The 18,344-nt window shown below is 31.3% G+C and overlaps 2 protein-coding genes across 2 annotated transcripts; both read right to left on the minus strand.

Moving 5' to 3' along the window:
• Positions 1 to 3,225: 3,225 nt before the first annotated feature.
• Positions 3,226 to 3,924, minus strand: LOC107917301 (secreted RxLR effector protein 161-like). The gene has a single exon (XM_016846667.1). It carries the CDS (start codon positions 3,922 to 3,924, stop codon positions 3,226 to 3,228), a length of 699 nt encoding a protein of 232 aa, XP_016702156.1.
• A 623-nt stretch (positions 3,925 to 4,547) lies between these two features.
• On the minus strand, positions 4,548 to 5,975 carry LOC107917300 (uncharacterized). The gene is made up of 3 exons (XM_016846665.1): positions 5,445 to 5,975; positions 4,819 to 5,202; positions 4,548 to 4,697 (listed from the first exon to the last, which is right to left on the minus strand). The coding sequence occupies exons 1-3, from the start codon at positions 5,973 to 5,975 to the stop codon at positions 4,548 to 4,550; spliced, it is 1,065 nt and encodes a 354-aa protein (XP_016702154.1).
• Between the last annotated feature and the right edge of the window lie 12,369 nt (positions 5,976 to 18,344).

An 18,344-nucleotide genomic window follows, 5' to 3' on the forward strand; every position in this document is an offset into this window, starting at 1 on the left:
TTATGTTTATGGACTAAATTGTAAGGTTAGCAAAACTAGTGGGGTCAATCTATTAATATTAGAAAATATGGTTTAGCGTATTAAAGGTCTTTACATTGTAAATATCTCAAGTCCCTAATAGCAAAATTCCTATTTTTGACTTTGCAAGAGAGCGAACGACTAAGAGGAGTGATTTGTCATGATCATTTTCTCCAGACTTGCAAAAAAATTCTCTCTAACTTTTCCCTCAAAATTTAATCAATATTTGAGTATATTTCAAGATTTAAAATTTGGGAAGTTGATTTTCATTACAACCATTCATTTTAACAAGATTTCTAGATCAAATTTCAACATTTTCTTACTTCTCTTGTTAGTCACATTGGAGGTTTTAGAAGAATAGATGAGTTGAGTTTTTTTTTTATTTCTTTGCAACATTTTGATATTTCTAGTAAGGCAATGTGTTTTCTAACCTTAAATTATGATTTTAAATCACTTTATCTTGATTTTTTATTTTATCTATTTTTATTTTATTTTAAGCACTTTTCAAGTTAGTAAGAGAAAATTTTGATCCATTCATTTCTTTTCTTCTTTTTTTTTTAGCTTGAATCTTGTTAGAAATAAGTTTAGAATGGAGTGGAGTAGTTGAGACTTAAGTTAGAATAAAGTTTTGTTAAGGTTTTTTTGATATTCCATTATTGAGAGCTTGTAGAAATTTAGAGAAAGTTTGTGTAAGAGTTAGTGTTGCTAGTAAGTCTTGAGTAATTAGAAGGTCTTAAAAATGAGTCTAAGGTTAGATTTCATGTTTCAATAAGTTAGACTAGAGTTTTCTAAAGTTTCGACTAAAAGCGAGGAAGTGTCTTGCTATATTGAGATGCATATCTTGAGTAATATTAGGTTATTTTTCTGCTTAATGGTTTTTTTTCTAACTATATTTGTGACACCCAGTTTTGGCAGGTTCTAAATTCTGGCGAGTAGCTGAGAGTAATCTGTGGGGCAGAGCCTATCCGTCTAAATGTTGTCTTGGTGTGTAGGTCAAGTGCATAGTAAATATTAGAATATTATGTAAGGATTGTTCTTAGAATGTATTAAGTCGTAAAGAAGAAGAGTTTGGTAAGAGTGTTGAGACTTTGGTAAAAAGAGGGTTATTGCCAAAGGTATTGTACGCCAGTTCATTAAGTTGTTGTGCTAGTTACAATGTAAGTAAAGTAATTAAGGGCTTTGGTCAGGGTAACTGGATCTTGTCCATATTGAATTTATTTAATTATATTTTCAAGTAAAGCTGTAAGCCACTACAAAAGAAGTTTCTAGAGGAGAGTCATGTGCCTATTTTATCTCTCGACCTCACCGACTAACCCGAGACTCATCAAATTGGTGCCCAATAAAATCCCCTCTCTTTGGTGCCCAATAAAATCTCCTCTCTATCTTACTTATCTTGATTTTCCCTTAGGGGTGTCAATATTAAGTTTTTAAGTCTATTTGATTTAGTTTAATTTTGCAATTTAGTCCCCAAATCTACCTAACATTTCCATCAACCAACCCATAAATATTTAACTACTCATACTCATAGTGAAACCCATAATCAGCAAGGAATCAAATGAAAATGAAATTAACTTAAACCCTAAGAAAATAAATAAAAAACCAAGATTCCTTGCAAAAGTTTGGATACAACAACAATGACAATAAGAAAAGTAAACAAGAGCATTAAAGAAGTGATTTTTAACAAAGAAAATGTAATAAAGCAAAATGGCATTCGATTAATGGATTAGATTGTAACTAAAAAAGATTTTGAAGGAATAAATAAGGAAATAGATCCTAGCCACAATAGTAACTAACTTAACTAACAACAAGAAACTAAGAAACATTAGAAAAATAAGGAAGAAATAAAACCCTAGACTATAAAGAAGAAAACTAAACCCTAAGAGATGAAGAGCATAATCCAAAAAACCTAAAAATTAGAAGTGTATATTTTGTTTCAACCAATTTGGCATATTTCAACAGAGTTCACGCACAAAAATGTTTACCAAATTGCCCCTAAATATCTAATTTTGGTTGGGGGACATGTTGGATAAGGATTGCCCCTATAGTCATTTTTTGTCTCCCTCGATAATGATATCGCGATACCTGGGTATCCGATATTAGCTCAGTCTTGAAACGGGGGTTTTTAAGAGTCTTGTGTATCGCGATGCCACTATAGGTGGCTTTAGTTTCCTTGTTTCAACTATCAGGGGTATTACAACTTTCAGGCTTCGATATCATGATACCTCCCTTCTCGATGATGTTCTCGCTCCATTTGGGCCACCATGGGCTCCCTACATTATCCACCAATATCGTTAGATACTCAAGTTGCCAATTGGTTATCTCGGGTCTCAAAATAGCATAAAATACACACTAATCACTTATTTGTGCAAAAAATTGAAACTAAGTAAAAACACAGCAAAAACATATAAATTGCTCGAAAAGAAGCTCTTCAATTGTATTAAGGGACCTAATTTAACATATCAAATTATGACAAATCACACACATATATATATAGGATATTAAAAAAATGAGACATGTAGTGAAATTGAACTAAGCCACCAAGTTGTTAGGTTTTTCACACAGGAAGAAAAGCAGAACCAAATAATTCGGATGAAATATGAAGCTCTGTCTGAAAATAGAGCAACAAAGTAATAAAATCAGATAAAGTATGAAAGAAGATTGAGCTTCAAAGACTTGAGAATTGCAAAAGAGAACAACAGAAGCAAAAACAAATTGTTAAGGAAGAAAATGAATTTTCCTTTTTTTTATTTCATCCAGCAAAAGTATATATGTTACAATAAAATTGACAGTTACCTAACATAACAGCTCCCATAAATGCTTGTCAAAAGCTTAGCTAAAATTACAAACAAAATGTAGCTGACATACCAACTATCACATTCAAATATTGACCAAATCCGACTAACTTAAAATTTAAATTGCAAAGCAATCAAATCAAGTTACAAATAAGCAAAATGATTCTGCTTCATTTGGTTCAGCTCCAATGTTGGTTTGCATGCTGGTCTGATATTGCATTGCAGGCCAAACCTTAACACTCCTCATTGGATTGTATGCAACAAACTCTAAACTTTCTTCTTAAAGCATCAAATCGTGTAGCACCGAGAGACTTGGTTAAAATATTAGCAAACTAATTTTTTAAGCTGCAATGAACCAGATTTACCTCCCTGATTGTTCAGCCTCTCGAACAAAATGAAATTTAATCTTAAAATGTTAGGTCTTTCCATGAAAAATAGGATTTTTAGCTATAGCAACTGTTGACTGATTATTAACTCTGATCTCAGTAGCTTGAGTTTGTTCTTCATTTAAATCACACAACAACTTTCTAAGCCAAATAGCTTGATTAACAACTGCAGCAGCTGCAATATACTCTGCTTCAGTTGTTGATTGAGCAACAATTTGTTGTTTCTTTGAGCTCCAACAGAAAACCTCTGAGCCAAGAGTAAGAAAGTATCCTGAGGTGCTTTTCATGTCATCAATGGACCCTACCCAATCACTATCTGAATACCCTATTAGTTTGAGCACTTTTTCCTTCTCAAACTTCACTCCATGATCCAAAGTTCCCTTCACATATCTGAGAACTCTCTTTGCTGCTTTAAAATGAACAACATCGTAGCAATGCATAAACCTGGATAGAAGACTAACAGCATACATGATAACAGGCCTAGTAGCTGTTAAGTAAAGTAAGCAAACTACCAATCTTCTATACTCCTTCTCGTCAACCCTCTCTTGATTCCCACTACTAGTCAACTTCTCCCCTTGAGCCACTGGTGTGCTGACTGTTTTACATTTTGTCATCCAAAATCTGTTGTGAATCTTCAAAGTAAAGGCATGTTGGCTAATGAAGATGCCTTGATCAGATGGGTTCATTTCCATCCAAAGGAAGTATGTCATAACTCTCAAATCTGTCATTTCAAAAATTATTGCATTTGTACTTTAAATTCATTGATCAGCTCTTCCTTGCTTCCAGTTACAAGTAAGTCATCCACATAAAGTGAGACAATTAGAAGAGTTTCATATTTTGACTTATTTATAAAAAGTGTAGGTTCACTAGCACTTTTCTCGAACCTGAGCCTAGACAGGAATTCATCAACCCTATCATACCAGGCCCTTGGTGCCTGCTTCAGACCATACAAGGCCATCTTCAGCCTGTAGGCTTTTTCCTCTTCACCATGAACCATGAACCCTTCTAGTTGTTCAATAAAAATCTCTTCCTTAAGGAAGCCATTTAAGAATGTTGACTTGACATCGAGCTGGTGAATTCTCCATTGTTTCTGTGCAGCTAAGGCAAACAGAAGCTTAATTGTGTCTAGCCTTACTAGTGAAGCAAATGTCTCTATGAAATCAATGCCATATTACTGACTGTAGCCTTTCACCACAAGCCTTGCCTTGTGCTTGTTCAATGAACCATCAGCATTGTATTTGGCTCTAAACACCCACTTGACACTTATGACTTTCTTATGACCAGGTTTGTTAACCAATTCCCAAGTGTCATTCTTGTGGATCATATCTAATTCAGCTTCCATGGCCTTCTTCTAGCATTTTCCCCTGGTAGCCTCTTCAAAACCTGAAGGTTCAACTATTGTAACATCACATCTTTGGTAGATATCAGCAATAGTCCTTATCCCTCTCATAGGTGCTTCATCAAAATTATCATCAACTGGCCCTCCTTCAGCTAGTCCAAACTGTTGTCCAGCTGATCTTCTTCAATCAACCTTGCATTTGCATCATTCCCGCTCCAAACATTCTCTTCATCAAATCTAACATCCCTACTCACCAAATCTTCTTTGTCGAGGGATCATATACCCTGTAGCCCTTATTGGTGCTGCTGTAACCAACAAAGATCCCAGGCACAAAACTTTTATCTAGTTTGGTTCTCTTTTCAGTTGGAATAATAGTGTAGCAGATACAACCAAACACCTTTAGGTGTGACACTACTGGTTTGAGATCATGCCAAGCTTCAAAAGGAGTCTTTTCCTTCACAGCAGTAGTAGGAAGCCTGTTGAGCAGATACACTGAAGTATTGACAACCTCAACCCAGAATTTGCTTGGTAGCTTGCTCTCAAACAGTAAGCATCTAGCCATATCAAGCACTGATCGATTCTTCCTCTCACATACTCCATTTTGTTGAGGAGTATAGACTGTTGTTAGCTGATGATGAATTCCAGCTTGCTCACACAGCTTCTGAAACTTCTCAGAAAAATACTCAGCACCATTATCTGATCTTAAAGCCTTGATCTAGAAGCCTGATTGATTCTCAACTAAGGCTTTAAATTTGCTGAATACCTCAAATACTTATGACTGTTGCTTTAAAAAATAAACCCAGCAAAATCTATTGAAATCATTAATGAACAGCACAAAATACTTGTTGTCATTTAAGGAGGAAGACCTCATTGGTCTACAAATGTCAGTGTGAACTAATTCGAGCTTGCCTCGAGCTCTCCATGCCTTATTGACTGGAAAAGGCAGTCTTGCCTGCTTACCAAGCTGTCAAACTTTAGAAACATCATTACTGACTTCAATTTGGATATGCCTTCAACCAAATTCAATCTATCAAGCAAACCAAGTGATTTGTAACTGACATGGCCTAACCTCTTATGCCATAAACTAGCTAAGTCAGTAGCACTAGTATAGGCCTTCTTCTCTAGCTGATTAACATCCAGCATAAAATACCTATAAGTCATAGGCACTGTAACCAGTACTTGACCAAATGAATCCTCAACAACGCATGAGTTATTCTTGAAAACCAGTGAATAACCCTTCACAATTAGCTGACCAACACTAAGTAGGTTTTGATCTATGTCAAGCACATAAAATACATCAGAAATAACTTTATTACCTGAATGTGTGCTGATCACTGCATCTCTTTTGCCTCTGGCCTCAATAAGGTTGCCATTTCCAACTCTAACTTTGGAAGTAAACCTTCTGTCAAGATTCTTGAACAGCCTTTCATTTGAAGCCATATGGTGAGAACAACCACTGTCAACTAACCAGTTCTTGCTGATTTTGCGTGAGGTTGCATAACAAGATGTAGAGAACACATGCTCCTCCTGAGCATGAACATCCTCAACAGCTTGAGCTTGGTTTTGCTGCTAAGTTTGAGCCTTTCCTTTGGTCTTACGCACTTTCTTAACATGACCAAAATGTTTACATTTCCTGCACTAGACATCTAGCCTATACCAGTAAAACTTCTCCAAGTGTGTGATCTTCTTGCAATGAATGCATGGTGGAAACCTCTTATTACCAATATCTCTCTTTGATTTCTCCCTCTTATCGAGCCAAGATTTCTTCCCTTTTTGACTTGAACTTGAGCCTTCTTTGACCTTTGCTTAAAAAGATCCTTCAGGATGCTCTTCCTGCCTATTGGCCCTCATTTGCTCAAGTGCATACAAGGAATTTACCAACTCAGACAGTGAGATGGCTGATAAATCCCTCAAGTCCTTCAATGATGATATCTTTGACTCAAATTTTTTAGGGAAAGTTGTAATGACCTTTTCAACAACTCTGCTCTCACTGAAATCATCACCAAGGAGCCTAATGTTGTTGACTATGGCCATTATCCTATCAGAGTACTGCTTGATAGTCTCTGAATCTTTCATCTTCAAGTTTTTAGAGTCTCTCCTAAAGTTGATCAGTTGTTATTGTCTTGTTTTTTCTGACCCCATAAACTCCTCCTTTAGCTTCTCCCATGCTTGCTTTGGTGAGTCATAAGCCATTATCCTAGTAAAAATCACATCGGATACTCCATTTCGCAGGCAAGCCATAGCCTTATGCTTCTTGGCACAATCCTCACTATGTTGCCTTATCTGTGCAATGGTGGGATTGGCCCTCAATAGAGATGGTTCAACATCATTTTCTACAACATTCCACAAGTCGTGTGCTTAGAGGTATGTCTTCATCTTTAATACCAAGATGTGGTAGTTCCCTCCAGCAAACACAGGTGGTGGTGGTGTAAAACTCATCCTCACAGCAACCAAACAAACCAACAAAAAATAGCTTCTGCTTCTTTTCTCTTTAAGTTTTCTCCACAAAGAAAGATACCAACAACAGAGGCCCTCAAAGATGACAGGCTCTTGATACCATGTGTTGGGTTTTTCACACAGGAAGAAAAACAAAACCAAATAATCCAGATAAAATATGAAGCTCTGTCTGAAAATAGAGCAACAAAGTAATAAACCCAAATAAAGTATGAAAAAAGCTTGAGCTTCAAAAACTTGAGAATTGTAAGAAAGAACAACAGAAGTAAAAACAAATTGTTGAGGAAGAAAATGAATTTTCCTTTCTTTTCATTTCATCCAGCAAAAGTATATATGTTACAATAAAATTGACAGTTATCTAACATAATAGCTTCCATAAATGCTTGTCAAAAGCTTAGCTAAAATTACAAACAAAATGTAGCTGACATACCAGCTATCACATTCAAATCTTGACCAAATCCTACTAACTTAAAAGTTAAATTACAAAGCAACCAAATCAAATTACAAATAAACAAAATGATTCTGCTTCATTTGGTTTAGCTCCAATGCTAGTTTGCATGCTAGTTTGATGTTGCATTGCAGGCCAAAGCTTAACACAAGTGATAGAAATTTTCAAAGAGAGTTCAAAATCATGCACAAGTCACTTGTGCCAAACCTTTTTTCATTAAAAACAAACACTAGCTACAAACCATGTATCTCCACTAGATCATCACATGCCTTAGGAACCTACTTCAACCATCATTATATTTATATAACGTTTCTTCATATGATGCATTGACTGAACTATAATTAATCAAGGCCATTATTTCAAAAGGCTTCATATGCCATGACAATCCATTAGTCGCAATCACTACACATTTTCCCATCCAAAGAAAACCTCCACCTTTAAACAATAAATGAAACCATAATATATACATATTTTTACCCCATGCTTGGCATATTTTTGGATGAATTATCATAAGATTTAGTAAATTTGATGCTACTAAACCTTTAAAATTATGTTTTATACTTAGGTGAGCATAAGAAGTTGAAAAGAGCAAGAAACGGGCCAAAACAGACAAAATGGGCTTATCTTAGTATTTCACACGGCTAGGCACTTTCACACGGGTAAACCACACGCCTATGTGAGACCCACAGGCATTCTACACGCCCGTGTGGCATGGTCGTGTCAACTAAAAACCAACTCATGATTAAACATGGCTTGAGCACCTTCACACGGGCGTGGCACATGGCTTTGTCCCTGTTAAGCCCAAGTCTAATTCTACTCAGAAAAGGCTAATTTTTAGGGTTTTGAAGCATTCCAAACTCTATATAAACACCTTAGAAGAGGATCAAAAGGGGGATGTAGAGCAGAAGGTAGAAAATACTCGAAGACAGCCATCGGAATTAGCTCGGAAGCATGACCTACTTCAAGACTGAAGATCTCCATTCAATTTCCTTAGAATTTCTTTGGGTTTCTTTATGTTTGGTTGTTTTCCTAATTTTGAGATGTTTTCCCCTATTATTATGAACTAAACTCTTTAAATACCTAAGGGAGATGAAGCCTAAGACAGATCTTATTACTATTTGAATTATATGATAAATACTTGTTCTTATTCTTAATTGTGAGTTGTAATCCTTGTTTTAATATTTCAGGATATTAATTCAGGTTTTGATGTGCTTATTCAGTGGAGCAAAAGTCCCTGTTCAAGAGTAGATCCCCCATAATTAAGCGAAGTTGCATGCAATCCTAGAGATAGGACGACATAAATCTGCCGGATTAGAGTCAAATCTAATAAGGGAATCCATAGATCGAATTAATGCGACAATAGGGGTTTTAATTAGAAAGAGATTTCAGTTAATCAACCTAGAGTCAGTTGTTTTTAGTCTCGAGAGAGATAATAACATAAATCGGGGATTTCTACAGATTAAGTCAAGTGAATAAATCGTCTAATTCAGAAGTAATAAGTGAAGTCTAGGTGGATTCTTCCTTGGGTATTGTCTTCTCCATCGGTTTTCTAAGAGTATTTTTCAACTTTCATCTCTGTCATATTTTTAAGTCAATTAGATAGTTAGTCTTAGTTTAAAAACATCCTTTTAGTTCTTAGGCTAGATAATAAAAAGATAGTAATTACTAGTACTTTTAGTCCTTATGGATACGATATTTCCAGTCTCACCATAACTATACTACTGTTCGATAGGTGCGCTTGCCTTAGTCGAGTTTTTAGTTAGTTTAGCGACCATCAATAAAATAATATTAAACCCAAATCCCTAAAGGATGCAATCAAGGAAAACATTTTGACCCTTGAATATTTTCTTTCACTTAAATGATAAATCAAAATCCTTTGAAGGGTACAATTAGTCAAGTTAATTTTTTTTTAACTTGTACATATTTTCTCCCAATTTATGAGTAAGGCTAAATCCATCAGGAGATGCAATGAAAACAAGCATTTTAAGTTCCACAAATTTGCCCTCACTTAATTAATAAAGCCAAGTCCCTCAGGGGATGCAATCAAGTCAACAATTTGATTTCAGCTGACTTGCTCTCATTCAATTGGTAAAGCCAAATCTCTTAAAAGATGCAATCAAGTCAAACATTTTGATTTTCACATAGTTTCTCCCATTTAATTAGTAAAGCCAAATCCCTTAAAGGATGTAATCAAATTAAACACTTTGACTTTCACAAACTTGCTCTCACTTAATCGATAGAGCTAAACCCCTTAAGGGATACAATCAAGAAAAACCAATTCTGCTTGACATCTTAATGAATGTCACTGACTCAATTAATACAACCAAAAATCATTATTGTCAAAACCCTCAGGGGTGTAATTAAATATAATGTTTTAATAAGCCACTCTCTTTAAACAATTTGACAACTAGAACATCATTTAGTTGCCACCTTCCTACAAGTTTTTACTAGGTCACTTTATAACATGCCTCAAACCTAAGGGGGACGTATTGTTATACTAATCTAGAAAAATATACCTCATACTTAAAGAAACCAGCAGTCTTGAATGCCCAAACTCCATAAATGTTTAATTGATGCCAAACAAATGAATGGAAAATAGTTATCAATTCCCAATAGCAATACCTAATAAAAGTCAAGTGATCGGATCAACAAAATAACTAGAACTAGAGTCTTGTTGAACCAAAGACAAATGCCCTAGCCAACCACATGTAAAGGATATCTTGATCCCTATACACTCTCATGAAAACAACAACCTCAAAGACAACAAAAGAATGTAAAATGTCCAAATAGGTTTATCTAAAGGTATCTTCTCATTCACCTTACTACCCCTCTAAAAAATCCCTCGTTAGCCTCTTTCATCTCTTTATATTTAAGTATTATAAGGAGTCCTTAAACACACACTCTAACACTTCATAATGTTCATTTTGTTTTACAAATCTATCAACCTTTTAATATTTGGAAAAGACCTAAACAAACTTCATCAATTATAAATTCTTCAAAACATCCAAATTTTATTTACATGCAAATGATTTCATTTTCTTTCATCTAAAATTGAATCTTAAATTAATTGATATACTTACTATTATAACTATTATAAATATATGAGTTTTTTTTTTCAATTTGTTAAGAGAATGACTATGAATGAATAGTATAAAAATAATAAATGACATAACATAATTTTCCACAAAATTCTTCTTCTATTAAATACGAAAATAATTATGAAAAGAATCTTTTAAGCACCCATAGTTTTAGATTTTATCACCCACCGTTTGGATTTTTGAGTTCTACTTGATTGTTGGATGACTTTTATTTACTTATTCGTCTTGCACTTAATCATGAGATGACAATAATTATTATTTTTTTATTATATATTAACATACATCACACTTTAATTGTTACAATCAATCATCAAATCTTAATAATTGAAATTTAAAGTGCAATTTTTTTTATAATTATTCTTATTTATAAAAATATAATAATTATAGGGGAAAACTAAACGAAATTAGAAAAAAAAATAGAGATAAAATTAAATTATAATTTTTATGATTAGTAAAAATATAAGTTCACCATTTTTAATAGTCTATATTTTTATAATTTTAAAAGATTAAATTAAATTTTTATATTTTTTAGGAGGCCAAAGTATAATTTTATCTTTTCTAATTTAAATTTTTTTAAAAATCTAAATAAAATTTTTTTCTATTTTAAAGGGATTTGAACAACTACTAACCTCTAATTTCTGCCCTGGTAAAAATTATATATAAATAGATAAATATTTGTTTTTCAGTCTATAATAAAAAGTCAGAAACTAGAAATAAATAAAAAAATACAAATAGCATGATTCACAATCACACCTTTATATTTATAATAATTTATATATAAAACATCCAAGGGTGAAATTAAATTAATGTTGGATGGTCACAATGAAGTTGAAAATAATAAATGGTAGGACCCTCGATGCGTATCAAATTGCTTATCAAACAGCAGCCTAGATGCTTTGTTGATAGCAACCAACCGAAGGCTTTCTACTTATAGTGCCTATTGCTAGAGTTATCGAAAGGGTCATGTCTAGTTGCCTCTTCACGTTATAAATAGGGAACCAAAATTATTAGCTTAGAATAAAAATGGGATAAAATCAATTTTATTTTAATTGTGAAAATTAAGGAAAGGGAAAGAGATTTTTTTTTAAAGGAAAGAGAATAATACGGAGTAATTCACTTTTCACTTCAAATTAATGATAATAATAATACAAAGATTACGCTCTAACCTAATATCTATATTATTTATTAAGGTTTTCTAAATAAAAACTTATCCACAATAATATTTAAATCAAGTACATTATGCATATAAATTTTTTTATTTACCATTTGAATTAAAACAATTTTTAATTACTATTTTGATATGGAACATATTTGATGTGTTATTGTTAATTAATTTTAAATCATATTTTTTTATTATACAAACTTACATTTATATTCTAAATGCGTTATTTTCATACGCATACGCGTGTGATAAGATTTCTAGTATTTTATTAAAAAATTTTACTTACCATTATATATTTTATATGAGAAAAATGATAATCTTTGACACAACCACTTTTTATTTATGCTTGTTTTTTCATATGGTATTTATGCTTACTTTGAATGGTGATAACGTTGATATTTATGGAGAGAACAAAATTTTTTTTAATTGGTTTGGTGGTTAAATATTATTCAGAACACATTTAAATTTGAGTTTTTTTTGGAAAGTAATGATTAATTTTAATTCAGATAATTCTCAATTATCATGAATGATTTTAAAAATTAAAGAAGATATTATTCATACAATGTTTTCAATATGACTTCAACGTGTTTTTTTTTTTTGGACGAAATAAATGTGGATTTTGTTAATGAATGGACCAGGATTCAATGATTTAAGGTGGCAAAATTCAATATGCTTTTTGCATATGATGCTTGCAAATTTGAAATTTCACATATGATGCAACAAATCCGTTTACCATTTGTGGCCAATGGCTAGTCAGATTGGCAAAGGATGCGCAGACTTCTTTTTTTTTTTTTTGGGGGGGGGGGAGGAAGTTGGTGTGGAATCCCAATATGTAAGATAATAAACAAGAATAAAAATAAAAATTAATCTAATTAGAAAAGTAAGAAAAGAAAAGAAAATGATTAAATGATGTATTAATAAAAAATGATTGAAATTGTTGTCCCCAATTGAATAAAAGTTCAAATCAAATGATTCAAATATAAAAAGAAATAGAATAAATTAAAAGTAAAGTTAAACAAAAAAAGAATTAAAGATGATAAATAGAACAACTAACTAGAAATTTAAAAGATAGAACTATCTTAGGAATAAGAACATGCTCCTAAAAATATTAATAATTTGATAGATTTTTCCTATAAAGCCCCTAAAAGAAAATTCAATAATCCAGCTGTGAAGGTTGAAAACTCTACAACTTCAAAAAATTAAAAAATAATAAACTTCAAAAGAAAAATATTCTTTGCATTCCAAAAATGAAAAACTTCCAATGTTTTTATCTAATCCATTATATAAATACATTAAAACAACAACTAACTTATTAAAGTTTAAGATTATGAAATTGTAGAATTTGTATATATAAATTCAAATAAATTCATATATTATATATAGTTTGAAATTTAATATTGAGCTTTATTTAGATGTAGGACAATTTTGATTGTTATTATATCTCTTGATGAGAAAATTAGTTTAAAAATTTGAATTTTAGAGTAAATGATGTCAATATTGTTGTTCAAGCAATAAAATATCATTTGCGAATAGATTTATTTTTCACACATTTACTTAATTTTATAAGTTATTTTAAAGTTTTTTACTAGGTTTTTTTTTAACTAGACTAAAAAGATCAGTTCAACTGATCAAACCGAGAATCGGTTGGTATTCTAATTTGGAGTAAGAACAAGCTATTTCAGAAACTTGTTTGAGCTACGGTTCAATCATCAACCAGATGAATCGATAAAAGACAAATTGAATCGGCCTTTTATACCCAAACTGAAGAAAAAACATTTATTTAAGGCTTAAACCGGTGGCAAACTTAGCATCCAAAAAAGAAAGCACTACTCCTTTTCTTGCCTTATCTCAGTTAAAATTAAAATCCCCAATTTTTATTTATTTGCTAAAAACCCAAACTAGTTTACTAAACATTCTAATAGATGATGGTAACTATCTTAACGGATAGTAAATTGAATAAAGAGTTAACAAATATCCTCTCAAAGGTATTGTATGGGTTATGAAAATAGAGCACAATATTAGGTCATTTATTTGAGATAAATGATTTAATCATTATTGATATATCTAATGATCATTTTCATTATTAAAAATATAACGGAACATTGAAATAAAATGGATCAAACTAGGTGAACGGATATAGCCTTAAAAGATAATAGATATCCTATGAGAGTAACACATATACGACAAAGTCATTAGACTAAGGCTTTCAAATATTACTTCGTGATGATATATTATTGGGAGTTCAATTATAGTACTTTTACTGGTTTTACTTCATGATTAAATAACAATGTAATTAATAAAGAGTGTTAGAACTTAATTACATATTATTTTAACCCATATTATATATGTCTAATTAGTCTATTCATTAGCTCTGTGTAATTTTATTCATAATTCATGTTAAACAATGAATCAATGGATTAGAGAAAATAGATTATATGAATTATTAAACGTAGTAATTATGATTTTTTTTTGAAAAAGTAAGAGATGATGAAAGTTAATTTAAATTTTTTGAATTGTTATTTAATTGGATAAATAAATTAATTATTTGAGTTTTAAGTAAAAATTAAATTAAAAGGTGATCCCAGTTAATTTAATTCATAATTAAAACATTCCATAATAAAATAAGTTTACACATAAATTTTAATATTGTAAAATTTATTTAGTTTTAATGGGAATAGAATTTAGTTGTGTAACATATTTAACTATTAGAATGGGTAAATTACACAAATATTCACTTAACTTTCATAAATTTTCATTTTAGGTACCTAAAATAAAAAATTTACATTCTAGGCACCAAAATTTGGATTTATTCATTTTGGTCACTATGGATATAAGGGATAACAAAAATCCAAGCTGGCAAGCCAACTCATTTTTTTTCCACCTAAGATTTGCGTAATTAATAAATATTTTTTTACAATTTCCTCCCAATTTAAGAATTTCCAAATAGGCATTTGTTTTAAACCCAAAACAAAATTGAAATGGGTAGGATTTGGTAAATGTTTTCAATCGAACCATAAATCATGAATTGAAACAAGTTAATTGTTGATTTGTTTGATGCTTTGGTGAAAAATCAGTGCCTTTGCAGATAGTTTTTACTTCATTGTTCATTAAACTTGTTTGCTTGTTAACAAGAGCGCACTCTAAATCTGAAAGCAGCCCAATCCCTTTTTCACCATGGGCTGACATATTCTGACCAATGGCCTTGATGCCTTGTATAAACCTCGATACCTAGAAACACCCCCCCGCCCCCTTCATTGCTTGAAGACACTGTGCCAAGCCTAGTGTATTGGTCGAAGCTGTACCTTTTTGGTACAAAAACTGAATTTACCCTAATGGGTTTTGGGAGATGGAGTTGGGTATCACTGCAGGCTAATATTGTCTTTGCGTTATTCGGATTAGAGATGAATAAAATTCAATTCGATTTAAAAATAAAATTTAATTTTAAGTTAATTGAATCAAGTTATTCGTTTCGAGTTTTGAGTTCAAGTCGACTTGAATTTTACAATTTGAATATTTCGAATAATTTGAATAATAGATTGATGTAAATACCCTTTTGGTCCATGTTAATTTTGAAAATAAGAAATTGGTCTCTCTCAACAAAAATTACAAAAAATAAATCAAAATAATTTTTAAAATTAAAAATATTTATAAAAATTTCAAAATTTATATTTAAAAAATTATAAAAATTTTAAAATATATACAAAAAAGTTAAAATTTTAAAATTTTTCTAAAATAATAATTTTGGGACCTAATTTATGATACTCAATATCTTATCTTTTAATTATTTTGCTTTAAAAAATTTTCAAATGGAATTAGTTATACTGTAACAATATTTTTATTTGACATGTTAATTTTTTTAATTTAACTCAAACAATTTCACTTGATTCGATTCGACTCGAATTTCTTTTCACTCATTTTGAAAAAAAAAATTCAAATTGAATTAGGATGATAAAATAGAACTCGAACTCAATTAACTCGAAATTTTTTCACTCGATTCGATCGAGCACTCACCCCTATTTTGGATTTTGCTTGTTATTGCTTCATTTGCTATTGTTTCTCTTCTTCACTTGTTGAACTACTGGTCTTTTGATAGTTTCTTGTGGGTATTGGGGTTAATTCCTTGGCCTAGAAAGTTGTGAGTTTTCTATTCAGACGATTTAGGGTTCTTAACAAATAAATGAAACTATTTACTAAATCTTAAGTGGTTTCTGTTTTGTTTTGGATTTAAAAAAAAATGCTTACTTGGACATTCCTAAATTGGGTGGAAATTATGAAAATTATGTATTAATTACACAAATACTAGGTGAAAAAAAAAAGTTAAAATGCCAGCATGGATTTCCGTTACCTCTTATTCCCATAGTGACTAAAATGAAAATAGATCTAAATTTTAGTGCCTAAAATGCAAAAAAAATAGTACTTAAAATGAAAAGTTATAAAAGTTAGGTGACTATCTATAAATTTACCCCTAAAAGTAATATGAGGTGCTAATTAGTGATTGGGGTGGTGCTTTTGACCTAATTCAAGAGAGGATAACCCAGAGGTACTAGCGTATTACTTGTCCAACAAGCAAGGTCATATTTGGCCTAGGCAAGTTAGCTCAAGGGAGAAAAATACTCCCTTGCCGTCGTCTATAGGTGTTTTTATTGAAATATGGACTCTTCTATTTTGTTTTACTTTCAAAATCTGGATGAAAATTAAACTATTGCATATTATTCTTCTATAAATACATACATTGGTTGGCAACAATGCATACTCTTGTACTTTCGGAAAACTTTGTCAATATTTAGGAAGATTTATTTGTGCAACTTTTCATTAGTCATAAATAAATTCTAAATCCTTAAATTCTTGATTCTAGATTCTAGATTAGGAAGAGATTATAATTGCTAATTATCTAAGCACTTATAATTGAAGACCTAGTGATTTAAAGGTGCGACCAATTAGAGAAGTAGATTTCGAAATTCCCTTTTAAGTAGTTTTGATTTATCCTACGTTCAAAGTTTTTTATTTGAAGCCTACTCTTCCAGCATCCATGAATTTGAGAATTGGTGTAGAATGACAATGGTAACAAAATAATAATATTCAAAAAAGTTCAAAAGTCTTAGCCTTTCACCAATTAATGTAACTTACTCACAAGTATACAAGACCGTTGCCAAGTAAAAATTATATACAATGAAATAACTATGTTGAAAGAAGTATTTTGATGATTGAACTCAGAAAAACAACGATCAAGCTAACTACACTCAACTAATTAATCTAAACAATTAATAATAATCTACTCTTATGTACTAAAATATTAAAGTAAGTAATTTTAAAGATTAAACTAATCTAATTTAACTAAACTAAAGAACATGAGAACATATATGACTAAAGAATAATAATTTGAAGATCAAGATGTAGTTATTAGGAAAATCTTCAATTAAGGGCAACAAATAATCTATCTAAGCTAATACTCACTTTTAAGGGTCCTAATGTAGATGGACATCAAAGCTTAAATATCTGAGTTGGTGTATAACTTACAGGCATCTAAAGAATACCTAAATTCGTAAATAGCTTATAAGCATTAACTAAACCATTAGCCATCACTCTCATTAACCCCCTACTACCTAACTTTATGTACATCTTATAGGTTTCCCTAACAATTGATGTATACCTTAGCTAGGTTATAGTTAACTAGATCTTTCAAATAGCTAATATCTCGTTGCACTTTCTTCTAGTATTTTCATTAACCTATCTAGATTAACTATTAATAACTAATTGATTGCTTAATTTTATCAAGTTTTAAACTAATCATTAGCTTATTTCAATTACTTGGTGATAAGTGCTAAAAGTAATATGTTTTAATCTCATTCTTAATGCGCTTTTGGGTGTTTATTTGATGTTAATAGTGAATTTTATGTTTTTATGCTTAATAGAGCATTTGAGAGCCAAATTAGCAAAAAATGAGTGAAAATCAGAAAATCGAAGAAAGCTACAAGAGTTATACGGGCTGACTCATTCCACACGACCTGGCCACACAATTGTGTAACCCACACTAGATACCACACGGCCATGTGGTAGACCGTGCCGCTTGTACAGATTTACACACCGAATAGTAGGAAAATGTGATTTTTAGGTTTTTTTTGGGTATTTTAATATCTATATATGACAAACATAAGAAGATATGAGAGAGCCGTCATATAATACTCAAGAAAACAACTCAAAAAGCACCATTGAAACCAATTCTGAAGTAGATTTCCATGAAAATTGAAGATTCATAGTTGATTTCTTAGGAGATTATCATGATTTTCTTTATTTATTTAGGTCATACTGTCTCTGGGATGTTTTTATTTTCAACTATGAACTAATTTTCTAAATATCTAAGGAGATGAATCCTATGATTGATTCTGTCGTTTGATTTTTATTTTATGCAATAAATACTTAAATCTTATTCTCAATTATGTGTGCTTAATTCTTGGTTTGATATTTTTAGATTATTGATTCATGTTTGATGTACTTAAATCAGAGGAGGAATAGACCCTGTTTAAGAGTAGATCTAGCGTAATTGAGTGGAGTTGCATGCAATCCTAGAAATAAGATGACATAAATCTACTGGATTAAAGTCAAATCTAATAGCGGAATTCATTAATCGAATTAATGTGTTAATAAGG

Source organism: Gossypium hirsutum, chromosome A01 (assembly GCF_007990345.1).
Source record: "Gossypium hirsutum isolate 1008001.06 chromosome A01, Gossypium_hirsutum_v2.1, whole genome shotgun sequence".
NCBI classification, from domain to species: Eukaryota; Viridiplantae; Streptophyta; class Magnoliopsida; order Malvales; family Malvaceae; genus Gossypium; species Gossypium hirsutum.